This window comes from Cryptomeria japonica, chromosome 7, assembly GCF_030272615.1.
Source record: "Cryptomeria japonica chromosome 7, Sugi_1.0, whole genome shotgun sequence".
Taxonomy (NCBI): domain Eukaryota; kingdom Viridiplantae; phylum Streptophyta; class Pinopsida; order Cupressales; family Cupressaceae; genus Cryptomeria; species Cryptomeria japonica.
In genome coordinates, this window is record NC_081411.1 from 583,014,833 (window position 1) to 583,028,241 (window position 13,409).

General features: G+C 33.1%; 1 protein-coding gene across 2 annotated transcripts; it reads right to left on the reverse strand.

Annotated features, from left to right (window-relative positions):
• Positions 1-8,641: 8,641 nt before the first annotated feature.
• On the reverse strand, positions 8,642-12,218 carry LOC131049183 (receptor like protein 22). Of its 2 annotated transcripts, none has more exons than XM_059209432.1 (3): positions 12,052-12,218; positions 11,553-11,933; positions 8,642-11,465 (listed from the first exon to the last, which is right to left on the reverse strand). In XM_059209432.1, exons 2-3 carry the CDS (start codon positions 11,908-11,910, stop codon positions 8,740-8,742), a joined length of 3,084 nt encoding a protein of 1,027 aa, XP_059065415.1. In that variant the 5' UTR covers positions 11,911-11,933; positions 12,052-12,218; the 3' UTR covers positions 8,642-8,739. The 2 variants fall into 2 exon arrangements, with proteins under 2 accessions (XP_059065415.1, XP_059065414.1); XM_059209431.1 differs by having other exon boundaries at positions 12,048-12,218.
• Between the last annotated feature and the right edge of the window lie 1,191 nt (positions 12,219-13,409).

Here is a 13,409-nt window from a genome sequence, read left to right on the forward strand (position 1 = left end):
CACTTAGTAAATATAAAGCAGGTATTCTCAACTAATATGATTGGTTGACTTGCTTGAAAAATGCATTGAGATTGATGAATAAATACCTTGAAATTTTCTTGGGAGGAGTTTGATCGCCTTTGAATCGCTTAGCTCTGCTTTCTAAAAACTTGGTAAGTGTAAAATGATCATGCAAAAGGCTTTAAGTACACATTTTACCTTATCGGGCTCCGTGCAGTTAGGTCAGAAAATATTAAATGCACTCGATTCCTTTAAACCGATTACCTTCCTTTTTATGCTTTTACCAACTAGACAGGCTTCCTACATTTACCAACTTCTCTAGTACTCCAAAAGACTAGATAAAAAATCAAACTTGCTATTGCATCTTAGCTATGCAGATTTTGGAATTAAGTACATGATAAAATAGGAACTGTTAAGATATAACCTTGAGAGAATGTAGTCCCTTCATATCTTTACTGATTAATTTGAAATAGATGCACCTAACTCAGTAGGTAAGGTTCTTTCTTCATTAGTTGACACATTTTCCTTCTTTTTCCAAATCATTTGTAATTTGTTTCTTATTTCCTCAATATCTCCTCTGGGTTGATCTCTGCAATCTCTGGCCAAGTTTCCAACTTTGTGACAATGAAAACATGCCATACCAGGATTTCTCCATGATCTTCGATTGTTCATTCCAAACCTTATAAAGCAATTGGCACTTATATGTCCATATCTTCCACAACATTCACACCATATCCTTGTATTGTAATCCCATGGTACTACAGTATAATGTCGGTTATGATATGTGTAAGTTCGGTAGCTTCTAGTATTTGCTCGGTGTGCAGACCACATATAGTTCTTCTGCTTAAACCAACACTTCTCGGTACTGTGTCCATATCTATTGCAGTTTTTACAAAACCCCTTGAATTTTGCCTTCTGATAATTGCTAACAGACTTTGTCCTACATCGATTAGATGTGTGACCATACTTATTGCAATTGTAACAATAACCATTAGACCTAGTGACATTCAGTTGCTTACCTTTTCTGATTTGGCACATGTTGGTAGTATGTCCTTGTTTTCCATAGTAGTTGCAAATAGGCTTCTTTCCTTTGATGTTCTTCTTGTTTCCAGCTTGTTTTGATGGATCTCCTCTCTCGGTGATGTGGATTCCTTTCTCGGTAGAGTCTTTTCCTTTGTAACCGAGTCCTGCATATTTGTTGGGTCTTCTTGTAGTTAGTTGCTCACCCAACATCCTTGAAGCTTCATAACTTTTCTTTAGTGTTTCTTTTGACTTCTTTTCTGCTTCAAGTTCATCGGTCAATCTTGATAGTTCAAGTTTCAATGCTTGATTCTCATTTTCCTTTAGATTTGCTTCATGATGTGCATAACCCAATTGATCAAACAGATTACTTTGAATTCCAGTCATCCTTGTGATTTCATCATTCTTTTCAGACACCAATGCTTCTAGCTGTTGTTTTTCCCTTTCCATATCTCTTATGTTATCCTTGGCTATCCTCAATGCATCAAGATTTTCAGTCATCTGTGTGCTGAAATGCTCATGTTCTCTTTTCATTGCTTTTAACTGATCAGTCAGTATTTTGTTCTTTTCTTTCAGTTCTCCAATCATTTCTTCAGTCTCTTCAGATATACTGTTCTCAAATGATGTCTCAATTTGTTCCACTAGCTCTTGTGAGTCCTCCAAATAATCAGACAATCTTCTTCTAACTTTCAGTGATCTTTGCATTTGTTTCTGCATGTCTGCAATCACTTGATTAGCATGATCCAATTCATTTTGAAGATTCACAATTCTCTGAGATTGTTTGTAGCCTTCCATTGATAAGATCTTTCTCTTTAGGCAGTTAAACCCTTTCCCAAGGTTGAAGCTCTGATACCAATTGTTAGGTCCAATATGGAAAGCTAATGTACTGAGAGGGGAGGGGTGAATCAGTACTTCAAAAGTTTTCTTCAACAGAAACTTTACTGCTAAGCATAAACTGAATATTGTTGAAACATAATATAAAACTAAAGCATATAAATAACATTCATACATGTTTCACTCCATAACACATATATTTTGGTTACGCAGAAACTCTTTGTTAGAGAGAAAAATTGCGGTGGGGATGGCACCCACAACTTCACTATTGCAATAATAAAGGTTGCTCGGTTAGAGCTACATGTTTAGTTATTTCTGATAGCTTACCCTGTTAGGAGTATCAAGATCTTTAGATCTACCTTGCTAAAGGATTTTACAACACTTATACTAAATGTTGTACCTAGTTAAAGGCTTTATAATTTATAGACTTTGTTAGAGTCTTTTACCCTGTTAAAGGTTTCTCTTACAACTCAAAATAATACAATCAAAATCTTTACAAAATATCTGCAACTTCACATCTGAAATGTTATAGCAGATTCTATGTGCTCAGTATGAAATTACCTTGCTCATAGCATACCTTGGTAATTGATAAATCAACTCGATAAACCCTTCGTTTTACTCTGTTCCTTAACTATTCTTTGAAATCTTTCTTGGTGACCTCTGAATATCTCTGTCAGTCGTAACAGTCACAACACATTGTGCTTTCTCATGATTTTGCCTTTCAGCTTATCTATCACACATGTCTTTCTTCATACTTTTTGATCCTCATTTCATATCGTATAAATAGATCTCTTATGACGGTGATTTGTTCATGCTTTTATATTACAAACATGATTCATCGAATGAATAACCATACAAATTATTTCATTGGATAGATGTCCTCAAAATCATACAAAATCTTAAGGTGCAATTTCCTATGTGATAACGGTTCCCTATTCCTCGATCTTGTAACACATTTCCACATATGTGTCTAGGTTCAATGAATCTGGTAACACGTTTCACTTGGTTCATATTAACTCGGTATACCATCTTTACTGCTCGGTAGATAGCTCGGTGTATACTAAACTCTGTGACTTCTTTCTTCTATAACCGACTGCTTTAGTGCTTACCAACTGAGTATTTCGATAGTATTAATTGACTAGAGTATATAGGATGACTTTGGACATAAAACTAATGACAACCTAGTAAATAGTAACAAGAACATGCAAACAATGTCAGATCCATGGGAATTTGATTCATGGACTAGCATAAGAACTTCATGCTTTGGCAGCATCTTGGCTTTTTTGTCAATGTGGTCTTGATCTAGTAGGAAAGATAAATCCTTCTTCATCTAATGGTCACAAATTCATCCTTGTAGCTACAGAATATTTCACAAAATGGATTGAGGCAGTACCTCTCACAAATATCATAGGAAAACAAATTGTTGCATTTATCTTGAATTACATCATCTGTTGCTATGGGATACCAATGACCATTAGCATTGATAATGGACGACCGTTCAAGAATCAGGATGTACAAGAGCTATGTGAGAAATTCAAGATCCAACACAGATTCTCCACACCCTACTATCCACAAGGAAATGGGCAAGCAGAAGCATCAAACAAAACTTTTTTGAAAATCCTCAAAAAGATAGTGAATGATGCTGGAAGAGATTGGCATATTCAATTAAACCCTGCTCTATGGGCCTACCGTACCAATATCCGCACACCAACAGGTGCCACACCTTCTCTCTTTTTTATGGATCAGAAACAATACTACCAATAGAAGTAGAGATACCTTCTCTATGACTATCATTAAAAGGTCTCATCCCACATGAAGAACAACAAGTATCTAGATTACAAGAGTTATAATTAATCCATGAAAGAAGACAAAATGCCTTTGATCATTTAAAGGTATATCAGAAAATAATGTGTCGGAGTTATAATCACAGGGTCAAACCATGAACATTTCAAGTAGGGGAACTAGTACTAAAGGAAAATCCATGCAACTAGGCAGATCGGGAAAAGAAAGGAAAGTTTGAACCAAACTAGTTAGGTCCGTTTGTGGTCACAATAGTATTTGGATCAGGAGCATATCAACTATCAACACAGGAAAAAATATTAGCCCGACAAACCCATCAATAGCATGCATCTAAAGAAATTTTATGTCTGAAAAAACAAAAAAAAAAAAGAAGTGAAAAAGCAAAAAATCCAAACAAAAAAAGATCAAATATGAGAAAAAGTGCAATAAAAATAGATGGTGAAAACCTGGTAAATAGGCGCTATCTGTCCATTAGCTCTTCCATCTATTAGTTCATGCATCTTTCCGCTTGCATTCATTTTCCATTAGTGTTGTCCATATCCATCATGAAGCCTTTGTACATATACAGGCATCCTAGGTGGTTTCTCACCGTGGTTTGGATCATTGAGTATATCATAGCGACTTTAATTCTAGGCTTGCGGCAAAATCTGACACCTAGCTGGGGGCAAAATTCTTGATCATTTTGAGCTTAATCAAACAAGTAGAACAACAATTGAACAACCCTTATCAAGCAAAAACTATGACACATCCAACGTTGAACACGAGATCAAATTATCAACCATCAAACTATCACAAAGTTAGTCTAAGAACATCACACACTTTTCAATGGATAATATCTTTTGGATAATGATTTTAACATGATTGTTCAACTTTTCTATCTTGGTTTTCGCTATCATGATTTCTGAGTGACTCCAGGATGTCTCTAACTAGAGAAACAAGGAAAGAGCGTGATATTTTTCTTGCCTATTGTCCATACATTAATCATTAATATGTGCAAATTTGTCTCGGGACATGATCATTAGAATATCATTGAAGACATTTTTCGATTTCCATATTGAAATGGTTAATACTGCCTATTTTATGCAAGTAACACTCAGGTCATCTTGGTTTAATTATACCTTGATGCTTGTGCTAACTTGCCATATCAAAATCTAGGAAAATAGTGCTTAGGTCATAATGGTTTAATTATACTATCAATGTTTGCACTCACTTCCCACATTTCATAAAGCTCAATGATGACAAAAATGCAATAATCTAGTGAGTGGTTCGATCGTAGCTTTGCATTGGCTTTTGCATTTAAGCTTGCATATCATTCTTGCATGGGATCCCGCATGCTCATTTTATCCAAGGTTAAATCTATCGCAAAGAATCATCAAGATATCATCACAAGTGTATACATAGTCAGATTAATGACTCATATCTCTCCAGATATTGTCGATCTAATGAAAAGCTTATGCTATCCCTACCAACAAAACCAACATCAACATATCTGAATCTTCCTGCAACTTGATATCAACAAACTATTAGTTCTTTATCTAATCAATCTTGTCAATTCTATCAATCAAACCTAATTGATTCTATCATGTCTTATATAGGATGTATCTTTCCTGAAACCAGACATTCCGATCTACGTCTTATACAGGATATATCTTTCCTGAAACCAGACGCTTTGATCATCTTTGTCTTATACAGAAGGTATCATTCCTGAAACTAGACTAAATCTCGATCTTATCAATCTAATCAATCAAGCTTTACCAATAATTAAGAACCACATCACCATGATTGTAGAACTCACACTTTCATCAACCACAGTTGCATGATTCATTCAATAATCTATCAGGAAATCAATTTCGCAAAGATCCAAAAACTCCAAAGATCAATTATCTCAATTGATCTCCCGAGGGGGCATCATCATATCGCAATTTATCAAGCAATAGATGGGGCATCCTATTGAACCAATATCATCATCAATATGAGATTATTCTTTGAATCAACGCATCATCACACCTCACTTCAAAGAGGGGCAAAATGTATACACCTAAAAATGGTCTGAAGATAATTAATTGAATAAGCAATTATTTAATTAATCCCCCTCCCCAATTTAATTGAATTCATTAGCAATTTGATTAAATTCTTCCACTCATCTACTTATTAATAAATCTAAGGATTTATTTAATGGGTTCATTTCAATAATCCCCTTTGATTAATTAATTCAAATTAATTAATCTTTTTCCCATCTTCAATCATTTCTTCTAATCTTCTAATTAATTAAAACAAATCAATTTATGAGTTGTTGAAAGTTAATTAGTCTTTTCTTATTATTTGAATTTTTAAATTCAAATTACTCACATGCCTCCTAACTTCTAACCACCTAACCTAACCACTTCTAAACCTAACCCATTCCATCTAACCCTGGGTTTAATTAAACCTATCTTAGCTTGCACATCCTAACCTCCTATGGTGTGGATACTCTCCCCTTGAGACACATGGCATTCTTGGGCCACATGTCCCCTCTCTTGGAAGCCTCTTGAAACTTGTCACCATAGAGATGAAAAATGTTCCCTTTCATCCAACCTCTTTTCCAACCTCCTCCAATTTCACCATTGATATCTTTAGACTCAATCTTGACCGTTGATTCCTGCCACCTCACCCCTGGCCTTGGAAATCCTATAAATAGACCCCATTTTGGAGCAATAATCATCCCATCTCATTTGCATCTTATGCATTGTTACTATAGGCATATATCTCTTAGCATATCATTTGAACATTGTTATCATAGGCAATTGCATCTTAGATCTAGCTTAATTTGATCATTTTCTAGCATAATTCTTGAATCATGTAGCTTAATCATTATCTTTTCTAGCTTAATTGCATCATTATCATTTCAAATCCTCCATCTAGGTGTAGTCAAGTCACTGGAATTTTCTTATCCAGATCTTAGAGCAAATCCACACTCGCATCTCTTAGTAGGCGATAAATCGCTTTGCCATGGTTTTATCTTTCTTTGTTTTAAATTTGCTAACCATTCTTGTAATGATCTATTGAGTGTTTTGTGTTGTAGCTGTAGGTATTACACTTCACAGGCACGACATGCATCACATTCAATATTTACAAGACTCATGAAATTAAAATTAAAATAAAATAGGGCATGCTCAAGGGACAATAAACTATGCAAGCATAGAGGTAGAGGAAAGGGTGACCCCAGTTTTCAAAGGAAATTTGGGCAAATTGCACAAGTAGAAATAGTTTACTATTATACTTAGCTTAATATGTCTTTCAAAGAAACTACCATAAAGATTGTTTGTAGTAGAAGAGAGATTATGGAAGGTTTAACTCATACTCAATACAATAAAAATATTTTTTTTTCAACTTAAGTTTTACGATGTCAAAAAATTACATATCTTCTTGGAAACTTTAGTGGCACTAACGATTCTATATGGTTGTGAGATTTGGGGACATAAGCTTCATAGTAATGATTTAAATTATGTTGATAAATTTCTAATATTCATTCTATTCAAAAATCTATAAGAAAAGTAGTTAGTTCTACATGCAATTACTTTTTGTTGAACTTGGCACTCATCCTCTTCATATTTTAGCCACTATTATTGTAGTGGGGTTGCTTCATTGAGTAAGATGTGTGACAAATATAATAATTAGACATAAAGATATTCAATCAAGGCTATTTAATATTCTATGAGGTTATGTGAACGAGGGACTAAGATAACTTGATATGTGTGTGAGCCTTAGATCATGATGGGCCAAACAATAACCTTAGTTGATAATCAAAATGATAAATATGTACTTAAATAATTACAAATTACAAATGTATTAGTTATTTATATAATTTGGAAAAAAAAGTAATAATAAAAATTATGGAAAATTAAATTTATTTATAGACCATCATATTTCTAAAGCATAATTTGTTGAATTTGAATGAAATACTACTAAATCTTTTTGAAGAAAAAATAAAGTAGGCACAAATTCGACAAATTTAAGTTTAAACAAGAGAAATGATTTCTTCTTTAAACCTTTAAATTATAGGAATTTTTTTTTGTCAAAATATTAGCAAACATATTTTTAACCAACCTAATTTGATAAAAAAATATGAAATTCAAAATTTAATTAATACAACCAATTAAGCCTAAAAGTGTGATATATCTTTTAAAATTATCCCATTTTCATTAATCAAAATCTAATTTAAAAACTATGAACATCAAAATAACACTGCAAAGTATACAAGGACCTGGTATATGATTGCATAGAAAAAAAAAAATTTGAGACTTGTAAACCTAATTTTAATGTAATCCAAAAACAAAATAAAAATATATCATTTAATAATACATGAAAATTCAATATTAATGTATATATCTATTTTGAAAAAATAAATATCCATTATAAATTATATTAGTATTTTACAGATATATATTTGACATTTTTTTATAACATACATATATTAAAAATATGTTTAAAAAAACTAATAATATTGCAATATTAATAATTCTCAAATGTATGATGTGTTAATCATCTAGCATTAGTGGCTCCTCACAATGATGTATGTACATTTGATGTGCATACAACCAACATTTGTTTATCTTAGCTTTGGAACAAACAAACATTTTGTTTTTTAATAAAAAATCAATCCTACTCAATTCACATATTTATAAATATTACAAACAATAGTATACAAGCTATAAAATAATTTGTGCATTGAATGAATCTATTTGATATTAAAAAATAGAAAAAAAAAAAAAAAAAAGAAAACTTTAACAATCAAAGTTTTGTTTATAATTTTATGCGAAAAATATATAAGTAAATATTTATGTTTTTAATATTTTATTTAAAAAATATTTTAATCATAAAAATGTATTCTTATACTTTATTATACATTTTTTATAAATATTAAAACAAAATTATTGAAATAACTTAAGATTTAATAATCTTGTCCAAGAATTCAAGTCTTTTTTTAAAAAAATCATAAACTTGAAAGTAAGAAATCATACTTGTCTAGATATAACAGAATTACAAGGCAATGCCATTTCATGAGAAATATTTGACGATAATGTTTTTACATTTTTTTTACAATTATTACCTATTTATCAATCCATTCAATAAATTAATCACCATCTCATCTAAGACTTGAATGAACTTTCTCCTCCATTGCCTTTTTATAGCCAAAATTCCAAATACTCCCCAAAATCCAACAGCAGCACTTGCCATCCACTCAACATACCAATGCCATGGAATTTCTACTCCATCATCTTCTTTCTCGGGAAGAGGAGTTGGCATGTTAGAACTTGATCTCTCTCCACATCTGCATGATTTGTTATTAATTGGGAATCCACAAAGATAAGGATTCCCAGAAAAAAAAGTAGAATTGAATGTATTAAATTGGTTTCCTTCTGGAATTTTCCCACACAGCGTGTTGTTAGATACAATGAAAAAGCTCAAAGAGAAAACTTGTAGCATTTCATTTGGAATCTTACCATGCAATTTATTGTTTGAAAGATCAAGTGACTCTAACTCTTTAAGCATTCCAAAGTTGCTTGGAATCTCTCCTGTAAGCCTATTATCTGACAAGTTCAATGTGTGAAGACCTTTAAGATTTCCAATTGCTGGAGGAATGTTACCTGATAGCTTATTTGAAGATAGATCAATGCAAGTTATCAATAACATCACTGAACTTACATACTCCATTTTTAATCCTTTGTTGAACACTTGGATCCCTTCTTTATAATAATAATAGGAGCTACCACCATTGCCATGTGAGATTCCCAATGTAGAATTTCTCATACTTATCAATGTTGCTAATTGTGGTGGTATACCACCAATCAAACTATTGTGAGAAATGTCTAAAACATGAAGACTTGATAGATTGCTTAATTGATGTGGAATGTGTCCTTCAAATTTATTTGACCTCAAAACAAGTATCATCAACTCAGAGAACTGGCCCAACCAAAGTGGTATGTTTCCATAAAAGAGATTGTCAGCCAAGTCTAAAATTTGCAAACTAGAACAGTTCTTAAGACTTGATGGCAAGTTTCCCTTCAACATATTTCCATTGAGATGAAGTGAACCAAGACTGCTTAGCATTCCTATATTATATGGTATCTCTCCTATTAAACCTATATTTGCTAGGTTTAGTCTTTTGAGCACAGAGCAATTAGTTATGCTTGATGGTATTTTACCAGATAATTTGTTCTTTGAGAGATCCAAAACCTCCATCTGTTGTAGAAGACCAATTGAAGAAGGTATCTCGCCACTTAGATCATTTGCTGAAAATGACAAAAACTGAATGTTTGGTAGAAGATTGCCGATATCCACTGCAATGGACCCTTTGAATTCATTCTGAGATATGTCCAACAACTGCAAACCCAATGACATTGAAGAAATTGGAAGAGGACCTTGTAATTTATTACTATGTAAGTCCAATAGGTTAAAATTACTTATATTGAAGCTATAGGGAACAAGACCTTCCAAGATATTGTGTGACAAGTTAAGATTATATAGATTAGGAAGCATCCCTAACCAATCTGGAATATTCCCAAACATACTATTGTTGGAGAGATCCAAATTGGTTAATCTATACTGTGTAGAAATGAATGGTGGAATGATACCACTAATATTACATGAAGCTAAATTCAAATCTTCAAAGTATATTGTGGGTATCCAATCTGATTCAATAATGACAGTCAACTCATTATTAGACAGATCAAGTGTAGAAATCGTGGTCAAATTTTGAAAAAAACTAAGAAAAAGATTACCTTGAAGGTTGTTTGAAAATAGATTAATTTCTTCAATACTAGAAAGATTCATGAATGAATTTGGGATGCTACCATTTAATTGATTGTCATCAAGCCACAGATATTCTAAAGATGATAGTTTCCCTAACTGAAAAGGGATATTTCCACTCAACATATTGTCAAATAGAAACAAAATAGTCAGAGATGACATTTCACCAAGTGATGATGGAATCTCTCCTTCCAATAAATTACCACCAAGATTCAGATTTTGTAAATTGGAGAGATTGCCAATGACAGAAGGTATAAAGCCTCCCATTTTTTTAATAGATCCTAAATCAAGAGTTACGATGGTGGAAATGTTTGCAATACAAGATGGGATACTTCCTATTACACTGGACTCATAGAGAATAAATACAGTGAGCTGAGACCAATCCCCGCATAGTATTTGGCTTAGATTTCCACTTAATAACTTGTTCCCCCCCAAATTGAGCTCTTTTAAAGTAGGCAGATGAGAGAGACTTAGGGGGAATGAACCATTTAATTGAGAGCCAAAGAATGAAAGGGAAACCAACCTCGTCATATTTCCTAACCACAAAGGCATTGACCCTTCAAAGTTGTTGTGACCCAATTCAAGGTGGGAGAGGAAGGTGAGGTTTTGGATAGCATTGGGAATGTGGCCTGAAAGCATGCAATCTTCAAGGTGGAGGTGTTGGAGATTGTGGAGATGAGAAAGGGGTCCTTCCAATTGCTTTCCTGTCATATTCAGCACTACTCCGCTCAGAGACAAGTATTTTAATTTTCGCAGCTTTTCTGTCCACACCAAACTAGGACTGTATGAGATAGGTCCAAAAAAGTACCTTATTCTAAATTCAGACACATATGTACGAGATAGGTCCAAAAATGCCAACTGAGAAAGATTCCCCAATTGATATGGAATTGTACCATTGAACCCAGCCATGGACAAGTTGAGATAAGCCAACTTGTGCAATGAGACAAAATGATTTGGTATTTCACCCTCAAAATGGTTGAAGCTCAAATCTAGATGTCTCAATTCTTGAAGGGCAAATAGACCTACATGTTAAACAAAAAATCTGTTCAAATTACTGAAAGAAAAAGCTTAAGTCAAAAAAAAATGAAATAGTGCTTCAGAAAAGGTACCTTTGGGCAGAACACCAGTCAAATGATTGAAGCTTAGATCTAAATGCTGCAGCTGTTTTAATTGGAACAGATCTGTAGTAAGCCTGCCATTTCCCTCACTAGACCAGTAATCTTCCACACTCTCTGAGGGATTGGCAAGATGGAGTTTGATAACATTGGAGGTGTGGGAGCTGCACTCCACTCCCCTCCAGTCGCAGCAATTAAAGCCCTGCCATAGAAATGGATGATGCAATTCATTCTTGAAAGAAAGAAGAGCATCTCTTTCATGAGGGAGGCATGAGATATTGCAGCTTATCATATGAGGGAAACAGCATGTAAATGCAAACAAGCAGAGTATAGCAGAGAATAATTTGTCCATGGCAAGAATTCAGATTATTTCACCTGCAACAACAACAATGTTCACTAGAGATTAGATGATCCAAATTAAGCAAGAATTGTCTGGTTTAAAAATAAATAAAAAAGTTAAAAACGCCCAGCAAAGAGAAACGTAGATACCTACAAAAAGTTGAATGGTAAGATTGAGTGATGGTGGTAAGATGGAGTAATGAAGAAGGGAAAGCGGGTTTTTATAAGCAGGGAGATGCGTATTACGTTTCTAACACGGGGAGGAAGTTCCTTTGCAATTAGTGTCGTCCCACTTTTTCTATAAAATCTTAGAAGTCCATCATTGCAAAATCTTAGAAGGCCGCCTTTAAAAAAATAGGTCAAGTCAATAAATAAATGGCGATGTTGATAAAAGGTAAAGTTTTTACAGTCAAGTCAATAGATGGCACATGATTTCATTGTTTACTTTCTCTTTCTTCAACTAATCATGACAGACTTTTAATTGGAAATGAGTGAAGCACATGATGTCAAAGTGCCGTACCCACAACGATGGAAATTTAGAATTGAAATATTTGTTAGTTAACAATTTCGAATTTTTTGCTTTAGTCTTTCAATGGGCATTATATGTTATCATTTATTTTTATTTTTTTCACACTTAATCATTTGTATGAACAAAATATAAATGTTGAAATGGATAAATTGAGATTGTAATTAATTGAGTAAAAAATAAAATAAAAATAATATAAGTTTACTTTAAAATTGTTTTGTTATGGATCTTAATTGAAAGCCCGTTATAATAAAAGAGTTCAAGTTACATAATTTTATGGATAGCAAGATCCCAACTATTGTTTAATGGGGTATAAATCCATCATTTTGTATGTTATTGAAAAATGGTGGAGACCAAGTGTTCGAGCACACAATCCCAAGTTGGCCAAGCATGGAGTTCGCAAATGCCTCAAAAAGTGGTCCAATCCCCTTTTAAATATAATTCAATTTCTTAAAATTATGTCATGGAAAAAATGACAAATTCATATGGGAATAACTAAAGAAGATAATTGAACACTACCAAATGTTAAATCAATATACTAAATTACAAAAGGGTGTATATCCCCATACAACCAAGACAAGATTAGGTATAAATGATAAGAAAGAACATTTATGACATCAAATTTATAGGATAAATAAACATGATAAAAGTATTATAATAGTCATACAAAATTTGACTTTAGGGTTGGTTACATGTACATAAAAAATGGAGCATACGAGAACAACTTAAAACTATATTAAATTATCCTGCTCTCAATCTATGCAACACTTAGATTAAGTAAAATTATTAGCAAACATTGATGAAAACAAAAGGAAAGCTCACCAACACCAACTCCTTTGCCCAAAGCTATGGTGGTTGTGCTCAGGATGTTGATATGTGAGTGCTCCTACCTAGAACATAATATTGCATTTCATTGAGTCTTGAAAATTGATTTGGATAACATCCCATTTATAGATTTCAAGCTATAAGATTGGACAACTACAATT

Bases quoted from the DNA above. Each gene is read 5' to 3' on its own strand.
- LOC131049183 (XM_059209432.1), bottom strand. From the start codon at position 11,910: ATGGACAAATTATTCTCTGCTATACTCTGCTTGTTTGCATTTACATGC. The intron at 11,466-11,552 runs GTACCTTTTCTG...TTTAACATGTAG, and splicing joins GACTGGTGTTCTGCCCAAAG to GTCTATTTGCCCTTCAAGAA.